This window comes from Hyperolius riggenbachi, chromosome 11 (genome assembly GCF_040937935.1).
Source record: "Hyperolius riggenbachi isolate aHypRig1 chromosome 11, aHypRig1.pri, whole genome shotgun sequence".
NCBI classification, from domain to species: Eukaryota; Metazoa; Chordata; class Amphibia; order Anura; family Hyperoliidae; genus Hyperolius; species Hyperolius riggenbachi.
Genome location: NC_090656.1, coordinates 207,188,354 through 207,209,123, shown reverse-complemented (window position 1 = coordinate 207,209,123; position 20,770 = coordinate 207,188,354). Strand labels below are relative to the sequence as shown.

The following is a 20,770-nucleotide window of genomic DNA, read 5'->3' as shown; positions in this document are numbered from 1 at the left end:
AATTTAACCACTTCACCGCCCGGGTACAGTATATCTACGCTCCTTTGGACTTTAGTTCCCCGCCCGGAGCGTACATATACGCACCCACCGCCGCTACCGCTGTCCGCGCTCCCGCTTGCACGTGCGCGTGCTCCCGCGATCTCTATGAGAAGCAGCACGATCATTGTGAAAAAAAAAGTTTCCCAGCCTCCCTGAACATCCTGTAAACGTACTTCCGACGCTTACAGGACACATTCACAAAAAGTTACTGTGGCGATCTTGTGGCCAAAAAGTAAAACTACACCCAAAAACATTTTTCATATACAAATACATTAGTTTACATTATAAATTAACTCATTAACTCCCACATTCCCCAATTGTTACCAATTTTTTTTTTGTAATTAAAGAAAAAAAAATTACAATTAAAAAAAAAACATACCGTAAATAGTTACCTTAGGGACTGAACTCTTTAAATATTTATATCAAGAGGTTATAACACTGTTACTTTATAAATTATGGGCTTGTAATTAGGGATGGATGCAAAACTGAAAAAAAATGCACCTTTATTTCCAAATAAATTATTGGCACCAAGCATTGTGATAGGGACATAATTTAAATGGTGTAATAACTGGGACAAATGGGCAAATAAGTTACATGGATTTTATTTACAGCAGCATGCATTATTTAAAAACTATAATGGCCGAAAACTGAAAAATAATGATTTGTTTTGCAAATATTTTCCTATTTTCCCATTAAAACACGTTTAGAATAAAATAATTCTTGGCATAATGTCCCACCTAAAGAAAGCCTAATTGGTGGCGAAAAAAACAAGATATAGTTAATTTCATTGTGATAAGTAATGATAAAGTTATAGGTGAATGAATGTAAGGAGCACTGAAAGGAGAAAATTGCTCGGATGCTGAAGGGGGAAAACCCTTCAGTTGTGATGTAGTTAAATGTGATAACAGGACAAATAGACAAAGGAAATGTGTGGGGTTTATTTATAAAAGCATTGTTTATTTTAAAACTATAGGGGATGGAATTGGAGGAACAGTGTGCTTTTTCATTTTTTTCCCTTATGAAGTGAAAATAAACTTATGAAATAATGCATTGTATGTGTAGTACATCTAAGAATGAGAGCAATAAGGGCTCTTTTACACTTGGACTTTGCGTTAGAGGGGACGTTAAGGTTGCATAACGTTTCCCTAACGCAACACGTGGTGGTAAAGGAGGACGCTACATAGAGCCGCATTATGCGGCTCTTGATGCGTCCGTGATGCGTAGTTTTTGACGCATGCGCCGGAGGAGACCACGTGATCGGAACACTCCGCATCACGTGGTCCCGCTAGCCAATTGCTGCACAGAGCGGTCGCTCCAGGAAGTAACGTCTAACGTGCGCCTGTAACGTCCCACTCTGAAAGCAGCCTAATAGCACAAAAATCATATTCTCATATTGTTTTTAGTACAGGAAGAGTTAAGAAACGTCACTTGCTATCTATGCAAAAGAGATTCTCTGAGCTCTCTGACCCAACTTGGGTCACTGTTTTCTGAGCCACTCATACTTCAAAGAAACAGTGACAGGAAGCTTCAGATAAGATTTTTCTAGCAAGGAAGTTGAAAGGATCATTAGCCGTGCTTTGGGTCATAGTTTTAAAATACAGTGGTTTGTAAATTGCAGATATGATAAAATGATGCAATGCTATAAGAAAAGCTATATATCTGAAAATAAAAACATGAGACTCTTTTCTTTGCTACCAATGTTCTATTAATTATCCATACTACACATACAATTCATTTTATCATAAGGTTTTGTTTTTTTTTCGCTTCAGTGTCACTTTAAAATGCATAGAAACTAAAGTAATTACTGAAAACAAATATCACCCCTAAAAAGCCTAAAAGGTGGCGAAAACAACAAGATATGGATCATTGTGTTGTGATAAGTAGTGATAGTTATTGGTGGATGTATGGAAGGAGCGCTGAAATGTGAAAATTGCTCAGGCCCGCAAGAGGAAAAAAAACATCAGTGGTGAAATGGTTAATAAAATTTCTTCATTAAGCACAAATGCTTTAAACAACAAAATAGAGATGGTCCGAACGGTTCGCCGGCGAACTTGTTCGTGCGTCGAACAGCGAACACATAGCGAGTTTGACCCGCCCCCTATACCACATAATTGGGCTAAACTTTGACCCTCTACATCACAGTCAGCAGATACATGGCAGCCAATCAGGCTGCACTCCCTCCTGGACTCCCGCCCCTCCTTATAAAAGGAGTGTCGGTCATTTTCTCACTCTGTCTGCTGCCTGCTTAGTGAGAGAAGGGAGAGGATGCTGGAGAGATAGGGAAAGCGTTAGTTAGCTCTTGTTAGCTTGCTCCTTGCTGATATTTGTTGCTGAAAAGCACCATTAAAAAGCTCTTTTGAGAGCTAATGTTCTTGTGATGTGTTTTTTTTGTGTGTGTGTGCTACTGACACTGCACATACAGCCCTTTCTGTCGCAGCTGGCCCTTGCTAATTGCTTTACTGTGCCAGGCCCAGCACAGTCAGTGCATACCTTTCACTGCAACTCTGTGACTGCACATTATATTATACCAGCAGTCAGTGCATACCTTTCACTGCATCTGTGTGACTGCACATTGTATTATACCAGCAGTCAATGCATACCTTTCACTGCATCTCTGTGACTGCACATTATATTATAATACCAGTCAGTGCATACCTGTCACTGCATCTCTGTGACTGCACATTGGGTTATACCAGCAGTCAGTGCATACCTTTCACTGCATCTGTGTGACTGCACATTGTATTATACCAGCAGTCAGTGCATACCTTTCACTGCATCTCTGTAACTGCACATTGTATCATTATACCAGTCAGTGCATACCTTCCACTGGATCTGCGTGACTGCACATTTTATTATACCAGCAGTCAGTACATACCTTTCACTGCATGTCTATGATTGCACATTGTATTGGTATCGGTTGAAAAGGGCGCCTGAGCTGCCTGTATGAAAAGGGCGCCGCCATAGACATCAATGTTATTTCTGGAAATATGGGTTACAAGGTGTAGAAAAGGGCGCCCGAGTTTTGATATGGGCTACACCAGGCGCCTTTTTTGTAGCCGAAGTTTATATGGGCTACACCAGTCGTCTTTTTTGTAGCCGAAGTTTATATGGGCTACACCAGGCGCCTTTTTTGTAGCCGAAGTTTATATGGGCTACACCAGGCGCCTTTTTTGTAGCCGAAGTTTTTAAATGGGCTACACCAGACGCCTTTTTTTTGTAGCCAAAGTTTATATGGGCTTCACCAGGCGCCTTTTTTGTAGCCGAAGTTTTTATATGGGCTACACCAGACGCCTTTTTTTGTAGCCAAAGTTTATATGGGCTTCACCAGGCGCCTTTTTTGTAGCCGAAGTTTATATGGGCTACACCAGTCGCCTTTTTTTTGTTGTCGAAGTTTATATGGGCTACACCAGGCGCCTTTTTTGTAGCCAAAGTTTATATGGGCTACACCAGGCGCCTTTTTTGTAGCCGAAGTTTATATGGGCTACACCAGGCGCCTTTTTTGTAGCCGAAGTTTATATGGGCTACACCAGGCGCCTTTTTTGTAGCCGAAATTGGTATATATGGGCTACACCAGGCGCCCTTTTTTACAGGCGCCCTTTTCATATAAACCCCCTTCCACTGGATCTGCGTGACTGTACATTTTATTATACCAGCAGTCAGTACATACCTTTCACTGCATGTCTGTGATTGCACATTGTATTATAATACCAGTCAGTGCATACCTTTCACTGCATCTGTGTGACTGCACATTGTATTATACCTGTCAGTGCATACCTTTCACTGCATCTGTGACTGCACATTGTATTATACCAGTCACTGCATACCTTTCACTGCATCTGTGTGACTGCACACTGTTTTATATACCAGTCAGTGCATACCTTTCACTGCATCTCTGTGACTGAACATTGTATTATACCAGTCACTGCATATCTTTCACTGCATCTGTGTGACTGCACATTGTATTATACCAGTCACTGCATACCTTTCACTTGAATGGATGGCAGACTTGCCCTCCAAAACAGATTCTCGTTAAAGGATTTCAAGTGTATTTGTTTCATCATTATACAGCAGTCATTATACAGCAGTCAGCATGGCCTCGAAAGAGTCATCCTGTATTGTTATTTACGGACTTGCGTGCCATGCCTGCTGCCTTCCTTGGATGTGTGGTGGTAGCCGTTTCTCAGGCTTCCACTCCAGACTGGAATCGAACCCTGATTCCCATACCTTTCACTGCATATGTGTGACTGAACACTGTTTTATATACCAGTAAGTGCATGCCTTTCACTGCATCTGTGTGACTGCACACTGCATTATACCAGCGGTTCCTGCTCCTCTGCCCACAGCAGCCAGGTGTCCATTAAGGAAATCTTTGAACGGAAGAAGCCAATGTTTGCCAGTCACCCCATTGCCCGGCATCTGACAACTGGCTTAGCGGAACTATTAGCTCACCAGCTGCTACCATACCAGCTGGTGGACTCTGAGGCCTTCCGAAAATGTGTGGCAATTGGGACACCGCAGTGGAAGATACCAGGCTGCAATTATTTTTCTAAAAAGGCGATACCCAAATTGTACCATGATGTTGAAAGGCAAGTGGTGTCATCTCTGGCAAACAGCGTTGGATCAAGGGTCCATCTGACCACAGATGCCTGGTCTGCAAAGCACAGTCAGGGCAGGTACATTACTTACACAGCACATTGGGTCCTTCCTTGGATGTGTGGTGGTAGCCGTTTCTCAGGCTCCTACTCAGGACCCCTGGACTACTGGGTGCACAGGTTTGACCTGTGGCCAGAGCTGTCACAATTGGCCATCGAACTTCTGGCTTGCCCTGCCTCAAGTGTCCTGTCAGAAAGGACCATCAGCGCAGCTGGAGGCATTGTCAGTGAGAAGAGAAGTCGCCTAGGTCAAAAAAGTGTTTAGGGAGCTACGTCACGTCTGGCCAGGCCTGTAACCTCCACGCACCCCTGCCAAACACGCTGGAAACATGGAAGACGCTGAGTGAGGAGGAAGGTGTTAGCGGAGACCCGGCGAACAAGCAGGCTGGGACGCCAGCCGCCCAAGGGTCCGCACACCGCCGCTCAGTGCAAACCGCTCCACAAGCTGCAAACCTACCACAACTAAAAGGCTGATCGGAGATCACAGCAGCGAGAAACAGTGGTGAGATATCAATGCGCTTTGCTGATTGAATACAATACAGGACAAACACAACTGCCAATGCCTATCTTCATAGAACTGAGGGACTGCTTGCTTGCCTTTCTGCTCTAAAGCTAAAGCATGTACTAATAGCTGCCTAGCACTACCAATTAACTGACTTCTATTATTCATACAGATAAAGCAGCACATACAGTATCTGTTAATGGCTCACTCCTGCTAAAGACTGCCTATCAATTCTATCCATGCCTATACTGCGCAGTAAAAGGGACTATAAAAGTGGTACCACTGCATAGATATAGTAATAACTTAGGTTGACTGTGGCGAATGTGCGTATGTATCGTTTACCATTCTATTCAAGCTGGCCAGCAAAGTGATATATGTAGCCCCGCAGTGTGTTCATTGTTTTTATTTGGATTTTCCCTTTTCCCTTCCACCCCATCAATATCCCAGGTTTTAATATTGTTAACCTATTTAATAAACTTTTGATATATTTTGCATATACACATAAGACCATTTATCTTTATTTAAATTCATTCAGACTGGTTGTGTATTGAAGTGCAGCGCTGTTTTACTGCGTACATTACTAGTGGATTTTTAGCCACAGAAAACAGACGTCACAGCGTGCACTGCGGTGCAGATCCAGGAGGTTTAGTCACCTCAATTATTAGGAACAAAAAAGTGTTCAGTACCTCACCTTTATCAAAATGAATGAGGCATGGATCCCGGAGGGCTACTGCCTGCCCGAAGACTAAGTCAGTCCCCACACACAGCATCTCTGCCTCCACGCCGTGTGACTGCCTGCCTGCCCCAAGACTAAGTCAGTCCCCACATAGCATCTCTGCCTGCAGGCCGCTTGACTGCTTTCTCCGCCACCACCAACAGGGTCCAGGACTCCAGGTGGATTCCAGAATTTTTAAGGTTGCTGCTAGCAGCGGCCGCTAACATAAAGAATAATACTTTTTCTGGTGCATGTACATGCCTGCCTAATTTTTCTGGCTGCACTGGGGCTGCAACAACAAAACAAAAGGTTAGTAGAAGGAACACCGCTCTACCCCACCAGTGGATAGTTGTGCTGGACCAGGTTAGCAAGACCTCAGAAGCACTCCAACAAAAGGAAGGTCCGCACCAATTCACCACGAATCCTCTTTATTGTCAGGACATGTCCTGTATTAAAACATCGAATCTCAAGCTGACATGTTTCGGACCTACTGGTCCTTAATCATAGCTATGATGATTCGATGTTTTAATACAGGACATGTCCTGACTTCCTTTTATTGGAGAACAAAACAAAAAGCATGTACATGTGTTAATTCCCCTTCGTGATCGTTACCTTACCGCGGTGAAGGGGCTTGTGTATCACAATAAAGCAATGACCTATATGAGTGTGTTGGGGGGCACACCCAAGATAATAAGGGTGTTGCTTCATTGTGGACATACCAAATTCGATCAGTTGGACAGTCACTGTTGTTCTGTCATTGAGCTACCTCAGCCCGATCATATGGACTTGAAAACCACCATCGCCTGCACTCTTGCCATAGTGCGCACCAGTCCAGCACGGCTGTCACTACACAAACAGTTGTTTGTGGTGCGTTACACAGTGAGTTTGGTCTGTCAGTGTGAAGCAGTACACTATTTACACTACCTTCTGATCCACGTATACACACGCAAGATGTTTTAAAGCACTTTGGCCTAGATTCATCAACACTTAGCAAATTTGTTAACAACAGTTTGGTAAAATACCGAATTTGTTAACTTCATTTCAGGATTCATCAAAGTTATCTACAGCTGTTAGCGAACATTCGGTAACGATTCGGTAACGATTCGCTAAAACGGAATAAAGTGCAATTCATGAAAAAGAAAGTGGGCGTGGTTTAGCGTTACATTTAGGATTAGTTATCTCCTTCACTGCTCTGTCGTTATTCCTGTCAGATCATTGCTGACAGAGAAGATGGAGCCATTTGAAGTGGTTATGTATTAGCTGAGAGTGATTCAAAGGCGCAGAAGGGCAAGAATAAGGTCTGCAACCATATAAATTTGTAAGAGAATAGATTTATTTGCTATAACACGACATCTGCATTTCTCTTGAATCATCTTGTAAGAGAACACAGGCAGTGTCAGGGTTAACTAATTTGCTAGCTGCACTATAATTTTTTTTAGAAAAGGCTCCTATCAAATTGTGGGATTGTCCCAACCACTTCCAGAGTCCTGGTCCAGGTGTTAAGCCCTATTCAGAATGTTGCTACGTAGTGCTCAAAGGACTGCCTTTTACCCACAATTCCATGGGAATCTTATGGCCTTGTGTTAAAGTACCACTGTAAAATGGAAATATCGACACATTACCGAATGGTTACCGAATTCACACCGAATGAGGAAAAACCTTGATGAATACAACTAGAAATTGCTAAACTTCGAATTCGGTAATTTAACAAACTGGAAAAAGTTATCTCAAAGAGAATGATGAATCGAGGCCAATATGCCTCCAATTTAGGAATACAATGTGATTTCTGCCCTTTAGGGATTATAACCCTGCTGTGCCTCAAATCCGTAATTTTCCTAGGGATTTTTGGCATATATCCCACTCCGCCATGCCCCCCTCCAGGTCTTAGACCCCTTGAAACATCTTTTCCATGACTTTTGTGGAAAGAAACAGTGTTTGTAGTTTTTCAAGTTCGCCTGCCCATTGAAGTCTTTTGCGGTTCACTGAGTTCGCCGGTTTGCAAACTTTTGCAGAAGTTCGCGTTCACGGTTTGCGAACCCAAAATCTGAGGTTCGAGCCATCTCTACAGCAAAATGATAAGACAGAGTTAGCTCACCTGTGAGATTCAGGACATAATGTTTCTCCCGGATGGTGCTGGTGGTGGAGTAGTGAGTGACCTCACACCGGATGGACACTTTATCATCTTTCCGACTTGGAGGGTATCTCAGGGTGCTGGACAGTGTATAGAGATTGTCCTTTCCAATCCATGGATCGAATGACCTCACAGCAGTGTTCGGAAACTGTTTGAATCCTCTATACCATTTTACTAGTATGTTTCTGGGTGAGAATCCGGATACTGTGACCTGGAATGAGGTTTTCTGACCCGCTCTCACCATCACTGGATGGACCATAATGTCCGATAATGTGGGCAACTTCTCTGTAATGAGAGATACAATTCTATGTCAGTTCCCAGAAATCGAGATACAGATAAAAATCATAACATGGAATAAATATATAAAGCTACATCTCCTGATCCACCTGTACCCATGCGGTAGTGTTATATGGAGAGCTATCCTTGTATAGTTCTAGAGGCTAGTAAGCAAAAAAAAAAACAACAAAAACAAAAAAAACAATAACATAACAACAATAATAGAAAATAATAAAAACCTGTGGACAGCAACACAAAAGTATAAATGCATTTAAAAACCTTACTCCAAAACAAAATACTGCACATTGGGCTCTATTCTCAAAGACCAAACTTTTCCGCAAAATTTTACCGCTATATTTCCGCCAGCAGTAAACTCCGCATTTTTTCAGCATTCTCTAACATTTTCCACATGTTTGCCGCATGCGGAAAAAAAGATGCGGAAACAGACATTATTCATGCGGGAATCATGCGGTAAAAAGGTCGCATGAAAAAGTGTTTAAAAAAAAAAGTTAAAGTCCAGCAAGCACAGCCCTTAAGCCTCCAGACTTCATTAAAGTCAATGGGATGCGGAAAAAAATCGGTAATTAACGACGAAATGATGCACCTGAACATTTTTGAGAATTGATCTTTTATTGCGGAAAATACCGACTTTTGCGGAAATTTTTCCGCATGAATGCCACACTTTTAACACACTTTTTCCGCATGCGGAAAAAACATGTGGAACATTTTGAGAATTTCAATGTGGCGGTGTTTTGGTCGGTAACTTCCCGCATGCACTTTACCGCATGCGGGAAGTCTTTGAGAATAGAGCCTATTGCATACATCAACAGTTGCACCCTGAAAGCTCTATCCTGAGAGCTCCAGAAAATAACAACTGTTAACTGTCAAAATAAACACACACACACACAAACACACACGCCTATTATGATATCTTCCTCCCCAACCCCAAAAGTGCTCTCCTAATAAAGATGTTTACCACTAAAATCCCTGGCACCAAGATTACCCAAAGACCTCATTAAATCCACATGGCATTTTGGATTGCTAGTAATCTGACCGTCTATGTTTGTCCTTTGACCTCGTCGACTCTTTCTCCATTTGGTTAATGTTTGATTAATCAATTTCTTCAGCCTCAGATCCTACACCTTGCATGATTAGGTCCTGGGGGCAACCAAAGTTAGGTGCAGTTCTCCCGATCAACTAGTGGCTTGTCTATACTTGAAGCTTGTGGCTGTAATGATTGCTTCTGCAGCCTGTACTGCTGGCTGCACTGGTTCTGCAGCCAGGCAGTTTCTGATTTCTTTCTATACATTTGCTGGCATGGCTTTGCTTGCACTCTCATTGAGTGTTGATTACCTTGCAGCTGTTGGGAGATTTGCATGTCCACTCCCTCTGAATGACCTCAGCATAAAGTCTCACTTCCTGCTGTGGTCATTGTCTGACATAGTTCCATGTTAGCCTGACTAGCAGTAGCTTAGGACCTCTGTTCTTGGATAGTTAGATAGTACACTTTGTCGCTGTTGCGCTTCGCGTGCAGTGACCGTACTCCCAACGTGTTTTAGTCGCTGTTGCGCTTCTCGTGCGGTGACCACGTTTAGGTAGCGTTTAGTTACGCCGATATATGCGCATGCTGTCTTTATTATTTTCTTGTATTCGAATCGTGGAGATATATTAATACGTTGATATACGCACATTCGGACTGTTATTATTTCTGTGCTGTTTCGGTATTGCTCATTGCTGATTGCATTGAGCAATATTTGTCTGTCATCTGTGGAGCACTCAGAGCTGTTGTCCTCTGTGCTCCACAGCTCCTCCTGCTGTCTGGTATTTCCCTTCACAGGTGCATTTGCATCGCACTGGGGCCATCTGTCTGAGCGCTTGTGGGAGATTTCCATCGTGTCAGCGTGCACGTTGTGCGCTGACCGACGAAATTATCCCGCAATTGTTACAGTGGAATCAATTATTGTATAGGATCTGAAAAGTATGCTGGTAATCAATTCATCTTAGATACTTACACTATCATAGACCAGAAAAATATCAACCAATTTTTGAATTATGGAGGAGATTCAACATCAACTACTCTTGCAGTAGTAAATCAGCTCTCTGAACTGATTAATGCTAAATAAACCAGTCAACCTGCTCCAGCTCTTGCTCTTCAGGCTACTGTTCCAGATATGGCCACTGTTTTAGTTGCTAAACCTAAATTGCCACTGCCAGAGAAGTTCTCTGTGTCAAGAAACCAATTTAACAACCTTATGGATTCTTCCTGTAGGGGTACATCCCATAGCTTTTAGCACAGAAGCTCAGCAAGTAACCTTTGTAATCTCTTTGCTGCAGGGGGACCCACAGTCCTGGGCATTTGGCCTACACCAGGGTGACAAGGCTCTCGCCTCAGAAAAAAGTTCTTAGGCCGTAAGTGTGCTATATTCTGACTCCATCCCTGTTCAAAAACTGAGGGGCCAGTGTCAGGACCCAAGACTAGCAAGTCTGTGGTTTCAACCAAATGGAAAGAATCTGCTCTCCTAGACCTATTCCTCTATGGATTATTGGACTCAGTGAAGGACATCCTGGGCACCCAGTACCATAGGAAGCAAACGCTCTAGCTATCCAGGTTGACTGGCAGCTCTTCCAGCATTTCCAAGGGAGGCCATAACTCCCCCTACCTAGTACCATCTCTGATTATTGTTATTGGTTGTTATTGTAAAACATACAAATTTACTCCTCCTCTGTATCTGAACACAGACTTTATGTAAAAGCTGTGTTACAAAAACTGCGGGAGAACCGCATATACGCCAAGCTGGAAAAATGTATTTTTGGGTCCTGTCAGATTACTTTTTGAGGTACAATATCTCTGACTGGCTATGGCTTTGGTAATACAATAAACAAAGCGGCGCCAATCAGGGTATTGCTATTGAAAACAGTATTTATTAATCAAACTTGCAGTATCAAAACAACCCACCAATTTTAAAATCACTTAAAAATGATCCACTTGTGTCATCCCTTGTATTTAGGTTGAGGTGGCTAAAACGAGTTTGGTTAAGAGAGGCATCTGTTTGAGATTATTGGCTATGGCTTTGGACCAAGTCAAGCTTTCTACAGTTTTGTACTGGACCCAGCCATGCGATTTTAAATTCTTGCAACGTTTTCTAGGGTTTGACTATTGTTTATAGAAAATGTATCAGAAATGTCTCTAGCATGGTAGCTCCGTTTATGTGACCTTGCTAAGAAAAGTGCAGATCCCACTGACTGACCTCTCAACTCTCAGAAAATTGGAAGCAGGCTTTTTGTTCTACCCCTGTTATATTGCAGCCTTATATCACATGCCCCTTCATAGTTGAGGTAAATGCTTCTGAGCTTGGTGTGGGGGCTCTTTCCCAATATTTAGGGCTCCCCGAGTGACTCCACCACTGTTCATTCTTCTCCAGGAAGTTCTCATTAGAGATGGGCCGAACATCAAATTTAAGATTTGCTAACGGCGAACATCAATTTCCGCAAAAGTTTGCAAACAGGCGAATCTGGCAAATTTTCATAGACTTCAAAGGACAGGCAATTTCTAAAACCTACAGGAACTGTTTCTGGCCAAAAAAGTGATGGAAAAGTTGTTTCAAGGGGCCTAACACCTGGAGGGGGATCCATGGCAAAAGTCCCACCAAAAATTACGTAGTCGACGCAGAGTCTGGTTTCGATCTCTAAAGGCCAGAAATCACATTGCATTCCAAAAATTGGTGGAATAAAGTACTTTAAAATGTCCGGCATGTGTACACATCCATCATGTAGTGTAAGGGTTACACCTGCTTCACACTGACAGACGAAACGCCGCGTTTAAAGAGGAACTCCAGCGAAAATAATGTAATAAAAAAAGTGCTTAATTTTTACAATAATTATGTATTAATGATTTAGTCAGTGTTTGCCCATAGTAAAATCTTTTAAATCCCTGATTTACATTCTGACATTTATTACATGGTGACATTTTTACTGTTGGCAGGTGATGTAGCTGCTGCATGCGTTTTTGTCAGTTGGAAACAGCTGTAAACAGCTATTTCCCACAATGCAACAAGGTTCACAGACAGGAAACTGCCACGAGTACCACAGTCCTCAGGGTTACTTGTGGGAGGGGTTTCGCCGCAATATCAGTCATACATCGCCCACTGATGGTCTGTTTGTGAAAAGGAATAGATTTCTCATGTAAAAGGGGGTATCAGCTACTGATTGGGATAAAGTTCAATTCTTGGTTAGAGTCGTTTTTACTAGTTGACACCTCCAGGACACAAATGTTACACAATCATTGTGTAGTGGCCGCCGTGCTTGTGTGCACTATTGTGGAAGTGCAGGCGATCACGGTTTTCCAGCCTCTGTGGTCAGGTTGAGGTAGTTCAATGACAGTTAAGTGACCAACAAAACACTGATTCTGCACTGAGGCCTTTTACATGGGGCAGTAGTGGATACTACATGCCAGTAGTGGTGTGAATGATTATTTGGTTATGGTCAGTGCACTACTAGGACCAGCAGACCTGTGTCCAATAGCACTGATGTCTTATACCTGGGCCAGTAGTGGATACTAGATGCCAGTACTAGATGCCAGTAGTGATGTGAAGGATTATTGGGTTATGGTCGGTGCACTACTAGGACCAGCAGACCTGTCTCCAACAGCACTGATTTCTTATACTGGGCCAGTAGTGGATACTAGATCAATCTGATTTGTTTCTTTTAAATGGGAAGATTTAAATTATTGATGCCAACGACCCCAAATCTCACAAACATGGTCATTGAATGACTTTGTGTCAAGGATACAAAAAGTGGGCAGACCCAAAAACAACCAAATACATACCCGGGCAACCCCAGGCAGTAGCGTCGTGACGGGGGTGCGGGGGGTGCGACCCGCACCAGGTGGGGTGACCCCAGACGCGTAACTATAGGGGTGCGTGCAGGTATGGCTTGTGCTATGGGCGCCATACCTTCCCCCATGCCACCAGCCGCTGCCGCCATTGCCTGCGCCCCCCTCCCGCAATAATCCGATCAGTCAGTGCTGCCCCCGCCGCCTGAACATCCTCGTTGTTGCAGGCAGTATCAGCGCATAAGCAGTGTCAGGACGCACGCTACTCGCGCACAGAGTACTCCACATGCGGAAGGGACTAATGACGTCACTTCCACATGTGGAGTACTCTGGGCGCGAGTAGCGTGCGTCCCTTCTGTCACTACGCTCTGATACTGCCTGCAATAACGTGGATGTTCAAGCGGCGGGGGCGGCACTGACTGATTGGATTCATCAGCGGAGGACTGATCGCCGCAGATTTGAGGTCTGTAATAGCACCCATTCAGCACCCAGCAAGCCTGCACCCAGGCAGCACCCAGCCCCCCCAGCAAGCCTGCACCCAGCCCTTCCAGCAAGCCTGCACCCAGTCAGCACCCAGCCCCCCCCCCCCATCAAGCCTGCACCCAGCCCCCCCCCCCCCCCCCAGCAAGCCTGCACCCAGTCAGCACCCCCCCCCCCCCAGCAAGCCTGCACCCAGCCCCCCCCCCCAGCAAGCCTGCACCCAGTCAGCACCCAGCCCCCCCAGCAAGCCTGCACCCAGCAAGCCTGCACCCAGCCCCCCCCCCCCAGAAAGCCTGCACCCAGCCCCCCCCAGCAAGCCTGCACCCAGTCAGCACCCAGCCCCCCCAGCAAGCCTGCACCCAGTCCCCCCAGCAAGCCTGCACCCAGTCCACCCAGCAAGCCTGCACCCAGCCCCCCAGCAAGCCTGAACCCAGCCCCTCAGCAAGCCTGCACCCAGTCAGCACCCAGCCCCCCCAGCAAGCCTGCACCCAGCCCCCCCCCCCCCCAGCAAGCCTGCACCCAGTCAGCACCCAGCAAGCCTGCACCCAGTCAGCACCCAGCCGCCCCCCAGCCAGCCTGCACCCAGCCGCCCCCCAGCCAGCCTGCACCCAGCCGCCCCCCAGCCAGCCTGCACCCAGCCGCCTCCCAGCCAGCCTGCACCCAGCCGCCTCCCAGCCAGCCTGCACCCAGCCGCCCGCCTCCCAGCCAGCCTGCCCCCAGCCGCCTCCCAGCCAGCCTGCACCCAGCCGCCTCCCAGCCAGTCTGCACCCAGCCCACCAGCAATCCTGCACCCAGCCCCTCAGCAAGCCTGCACCCAGCAAGCCAGCACTTTGCCCCAGCAAATCTGCACCTTGCACCCAGCCCAAGCCATCTAGCACTCAGCCCCAGCAAGCCTGTACCCTGCCCAAACCAGCCATCACCCTGCCCCAGCAAGATAGGACCCAGCATCAGCAAACCAGCACCCTTCCCAAGCCAGTCAGCAACCTGCCCCAGCAAACCAGCACCCTGCTCAAGCCAGCACCCTGCCTCAGCAAACCAGCAACCTGCCCAATCCAGCCATCACCCTGCCCAAGCCAGCACCCTGTGCTAGGCAGCAGTCTGCCCCCAGGCAGCACCCTACCCCAGCCTGCACTATGCCTCAGGCAGCCAGCATCCTACTCCAGGCAGCTCCCTGCCCCAGCCAGCTCCCTGCCGACAGCCCTCAGCAAGCACCCTGCGCCAAGCCAGCAATTAGGGGACAGCTATGGCTACCTAATATCATGGGGATACATCTTGCAACCTAATACTAATACTGTATATGTGCACATGGCTACTTAATTATTTTATCGGGGGAACATGGCTAGTTAATTTGTTTATGCAGGGCAAACTTGGCTACTTAAAGACACTGAAGCGAAAAAAAAAAATGATGATATTATGATTTGTATGTGTAGCACAGCTAAGAAATAAAACATTAAGATCAGATACATCAGTGTAATTGTTTCCAGTACAGGAAAAGTTGAGAAACTCCAGTTGTTATCTCTATGCAAACAAGCCATTAAGCTCTCCGACTAAGTTAGTCCTGGAGAGGGCTGTTATCTGACTTTTATTATCTCAACTGTTCCTGGACTATTTACTTTTCCTCTGCTAGAGGAGAGGTCATTACTTCACAGACTGCTCTGAAAGACTCATTTTGAATGCTGAGTGTTGTGTAATGTGCACATATTATAGAATGATGCAATGTTAGAAAAAACACTATATACCTGAAAATAAAAGTATGAGAATATTTTCTTTGCTGCTAATCTTCTAGTAATTATTCATAGTACACAAACAATTCACTATATCATATATTTTTTTTTCGCTTCAGTGTCTCTTTAATCATTTTATCTTGACGCACCTGCCTATGTAATTTGTTTGTTGTGAGACACCTGGCTGTTTAATTATTTTATTTGCAGGTGTGTGACTACTTCACTATTTTATCTGGATGATTGTGACAACTTTATTTTTATTGTGCGGCACATGACTACTTATTTTATCTGGAGGCATGGAAGTATTTGATTATTTTATCTGTAGGCATGGAAGTATTTTAATATTTTATCTGGAGGCATAGAACTATTTGATTATTTTATCTGGAGGCATGGAACTTATTAATTCTTTTATCTGGAAGCATGTGACTACTTTACTAGTTTATCTGGAAGCAAGTGACTATTTAGTTTTGAGGCACACGGCTAATTGTAAAATCTATAGCACCATGGCTTCTGAATCTCTGTATCCTGGGGTGGTGGTGGGTGGGGGCATTTCAGTCTTTGCCATAGGCGCCATATTACCCAGATACGCCTCTGGGTGACCCCAGCCGCCCTAGAGGGGGTGCGCTGTAATGGAGGGGCAGCCGCGGGGAGGGCAGCCCGACCTCTCCCTCCCTTCCTCTCCCCGGGGCCGCACTCCGTGCTCCCCCCTCAGATGCAGAGTAATGCGCAGCAGGGAAGCGCTATACACAGCTACTCACCTCCCTGCGTTCCAATCGCCGCTTACTAGCCGCTGGACTCCTAGTGAGCGGCGATTGGAACCAGGTAGGTGAGTAGATGTATATAGCGCTTCCTGCGCGCTCACCCTGCAGTCTGGAGGGGGAGCACGGAGGGCAGACCGGGGAGAGGAAGGGAGGCAGAGGTCGGGCTGCCCTCCCCGCGGCTGCGGCTCACCCTCCATTAGGGGGGGGGGGGGGGCACCTACCTAATACTGGGGGGCAGCTACCTATCTAACCTATACTGGGGGGCAGCTACCCATCTAACCTATACTGGGGGCACCTACCTAACCTATACTGGGGGGCAGCTACCTATCAAACCTATACTGGGGGGCAGCTACCTATCAAACCTTTACTGGGGGGGCAGCTACCTATCAAACCTATACTGGGGGGCAGCTACCTATCAAACCTATACTGGGGGCAGCTACCTATCTAACCTATACTGGGGGGCAGCTACCTATCTAACCTATACTGGGGGGCGCCTACCAATCTTACCTATACTGGGGGGCTGCTACCTATCTAACCTATACTGGGGGCACCTACCTAACCTATACTGGGGGGCAGCTACCTATCTAACCTATACTGGGGGGCAGCTACCTATCTAACCTATACTGGGGGGCAGCTACCTATCTAACCTATACGGGGGGCAGCTACCTATCTAACCTATACGGGGGGCAGCTACTATCTAACCTATACTGGGGGGTGCCTACCTAATCTTACCTATACTGGGGGGCTGCTACCTATCTAACCTATACTAGGGGGCAGCTACCTATCTAACCTATACTGGGGGCGCCTACCTAATGTAACCTATACTGGGGGGCGCCTACCTAATGTAACCTATACTGGGGGGCTGCTACCTATCTAACCTATACTGGGGGGCAGCTACCTATGTAATCTATACTGGGCGGCAGCTACCTATCTAACCTAAACTGGGGGGCACCTACCTAATCTAACTTATACTGGGCGGCAGCTACCTATCTAACCTATACTGGGGGGCACCTACCTAATCTAACCTATACTGGAGGCACCTACCTATCTAACCTATACTGGGGGCAGCTACCTATGTAATCTATACTGGGGCACCTACCTATCTACCCTGTATTGGGGGCACCTACCTACCTAGCTAGCCTATACTGGTGGCAACTATACTGGCTACCTATATTGGAGGCACCTACCTAACTAACCTATACTGGGGGGAACCTACCTATCTAACCTATGCTGGGGGCAACTATTCTGGCTACCTATATTAGCCCACTGCCTTACTGTTACAGTTACATTACAGTTACCCCCACCCATGTGATGTCATGTCCACACCCATTTTTTTGCCGCTGCGCACTTCGCTTTTTTGGGGGGGGAGGGGGGGGTATCGGTAAAGTATCCGCACAGGGTGTCAAACACCCTAGCTACGCCACTGACCCCAGGTCATCAGCTAGTGAGCCATTTACATGTAAAATTGTGCATGTGTTCATGTACAAAAAGTGAGCTGTACATTCATGGTTTTAGTATTTGTACTATAAGTTACAGTGAGTTTAATATTGTGCTATTAGTGTTTATGCTATGGTTTATATGTCACTTCAAGATAAAAAAAAATCCCCCCTCTAAGGTTAAGTGACTTTCAAAATCACAACATATTGTTTGTGCACAAAGGCGCTCCTAGAGACCAGCTGACCAGCTAATTGCCTAGAGCGCCAGATTTATTGCAGGCGCTTTGAGGGAAGAAAAAGTTTATTTTTCCTGTCCTTAGAGACTGAAAAATTAGGGAACGGAGATAAAAAGTTCTAACGAAAGTCTTTGCTGCTCAGCCTCAAATAAGGAATCTACAAACCTTTTGTCTACAACACTTTGTATGGCATTCCCTAATGTTGTGTTATCTCCAGATCTAGAGTGTCTGTGTGACTGCTGGAGGCTCCCGCCCCTCCCTGTGCCAAAGAGAAAACGTAAACACAGCAGAAGAGCATGTCTGTTGGAGGAGGTAATAACAAGCCATGCAAGACATGCCAGGAGTGCAGAGCTCCAGCTAGAGAAAATCAATCCCCAGACAGTTACGCTACTGGGCACTGACTTTGCAGCACTAGGGACATTTGTATTTCCTCACCAGACCCTATCACCTGAATGTGATGGCTTCCAGACTGATAAGGTACCATGTGAATAGCAGGACTACTAGCTAAATGAAAAGCTTTAGTCACTGATTGAGCACACAAAAGGTTAAATTCTGGCTGCAGCTCGGGGGGGGGGGGGGGGGGGGGGGGGGGGGGGGGAGCACAGCGGGACAGCAGGTCATCAGGATGTGAATAGAGTGACTTGCTGTATAAGATGCTGATCAGGCTGCCTATTCTTTGACCAAATCATAGACTGCAGTGCACACTGGGGAACTACAGGTACCAGCATGTCCTACTGTGATTATTTATGTGTCATGTATGGAATTATAGTTCATCTTCACAAAGAAATGCTGGTAATTGTAGATCTCCCAGTGGTTTATAAGGTTCTTACAAAGGTACAATAATGGATAATTGTTCATATACAAGTGATAATTAAGTTTTTTTTTTTTTTTTTATAGCACTGATATCTCCTGCAGCACTTTACAGAGTACATAGTCATGTCACTGACTGTCCTCAGAGGAGCTCACAATCTAATCCTACCATAGCCATAGTCTAATGTCCTACCATATTATGTATTTATATAGCAGTGACATCTTCTGCAGCACATTACAGAGTACATAGTCATGTCACTGACTGTCCTCAGAGGAGCTCACAGTGTAATCCTACCATAGCCATAGTCTAATGTCCTACCATATTATGTATTTATATAGCAGTGACATCTTCTGCAGCATATTACAGAGTACATAGTCATGTCACTGACTGTCCTCAGAGGAGCTCACAGTGTAATCCTACCATAGCCATAGTCTAATGCCCTACCATATTATGTATTTATATAGCAGTGACATCTTCTGCAGCACATTACAGAGTACATAGTCATGTCACTGACTGTCCTCAGAGGAGCTCACAGTGTAATCCTACCATAGCCATAATCTAATGTCCTATCATATTATGTATTTATATAGCAGTGATATCTTCTGCAGCACATTACAGAGTACATAGTCATGTCACTGACTGTGCTCAGAGGAGCTCACAGTCTAATCCTACCATAGTCATAGTTAATGTCCTACCATATTATTATTATGTATTTATATAGCACTGACTTCTTCTGCAGCACATTACAGAGTACACAGTCCTGCCCCTGACTGTCCTCAGGGGATCTCACAATCTAATCCTACCATAGTCATAGTCTAATGTCCTACCATATTATTATTATACTGTATATTTATATGGCACTGATATCTTCTGCAGCACATCAGAGAGTACATAGTCATGCCACTGACTGTCCTCAGAGGAGCTCACACTCTAATCCTACCATAGTCATAGTGTAATGTCCTACCATATTATTATTATTATTATTATTATTATTATTATTATTATTATTATGTATTTATATAGCACTGACATATTCTGCAGCACTTTACAGAGTACATAGTCATGTCACAGACTGTCCTCAGAGGAGCTCACACTCTAATCCTACCATAGTCATAGTCTAATGTCCTACTATATTATTATTATGTATTTATATAGCACTGACATCTTCCACAGCACATTACAGAGTACATAGCCATGTCACTGACTGTCCTCAGAGGAGCCAACACTCTAATCCTGCCATAGTCATAGTCTAATGTCCTACTATATTATTATTATTATTATTAATTTAAATAGCAGTGGCATCTTCTGCAGCACATTACACAGTACATAGTCATGTCACTGACTGTCCTCAGAGGAGCTCACAATCTAATCCCACCATAGTTAAAGTCTAATATTCTCAATATAGGATTGTTTTGGGGGAAACCAGTTGACTTGTTAGTGTGTTTTAGGGATGTTGGGGAATATGAAGTGCCTAAATGAATTCCTGGGGAAGATAGTAACTCCATGCAGATTTTGCCCTAACCAATGTTCAAACCTAGGACTCAGCCCGTGGGGTCTGTGGCATGCAGAGTAGGGCGGCAGCTGAATTACGATTATTTTCCAGTGAAACGCAGCCGCATCACGATTATTTTCATAGGGAGGCACCACAAGGGGAAGGATGGGGGAGCGTGTCGGGGCACCATGGGGGGGGGGGGGGGGCACCACAGGTTTTCTCGCCTGGAGTGCCAAGATGGCTAGAAGCGCCCCTGTTTGTGCATACAGCAAAGTGGTGTGCACACAGGCATTAATTACCTCCACAAAAATGTACTTGTGCTTCAGAGAGTGAAGGTAAGAAGATGGAACTGAGTCTCTACCCTTCGGCAGCTTACATCCGAAAATGGCGCAGGGAGAAAAATGGCGCACCGTTCTGCCGATAAATAAAACGCTATTTACCGTTTTGCAGAGAGGTGCGCCATGAAAAACCATGCAGGGGGCTGGGGTCGGTAGTACAGGCAGCGGGGGCTGTTAGTGTAGGCAGCGGGGGGGCTGGAGGAGAGAGGCAGCGGGACACTGAAGGGCATAGGTATCGGATGTATGCAGAGGCATACGTTACCTTGTCCTGGGCCGGCGATCGCTCCTTCCCTCCGCTCCTTCCATTCGTTTGCTGTATTCCTGCAGCCGGCCAATCACCATGCGG

At 45.4% G+C, this 20,770-nt stretch overlaps 1 protein-coding gene across 1 annotated transcript in view; it reads right to left on the bottom strand.

Moving 5' to 3' along the window:
• Window positions 1–20,770, bottom strand: part of LOC137538351 (uncharacterized) — a 169,857-nt gene that overhangs the window by 41,495 nt on the left and 107,592 nt on the right. Inside the window, exon 10 of the mRNA XM_068260459.1 lies at window positions 8,004–8,324. Within this exon, the coding sequence (XP_068116560.1) occupies window positions 8,004–8,324 (321 nt within the window). The remainder of the gene's footprint in view (window positions 1–8,003; window positions 8,325–20,770) is intronic.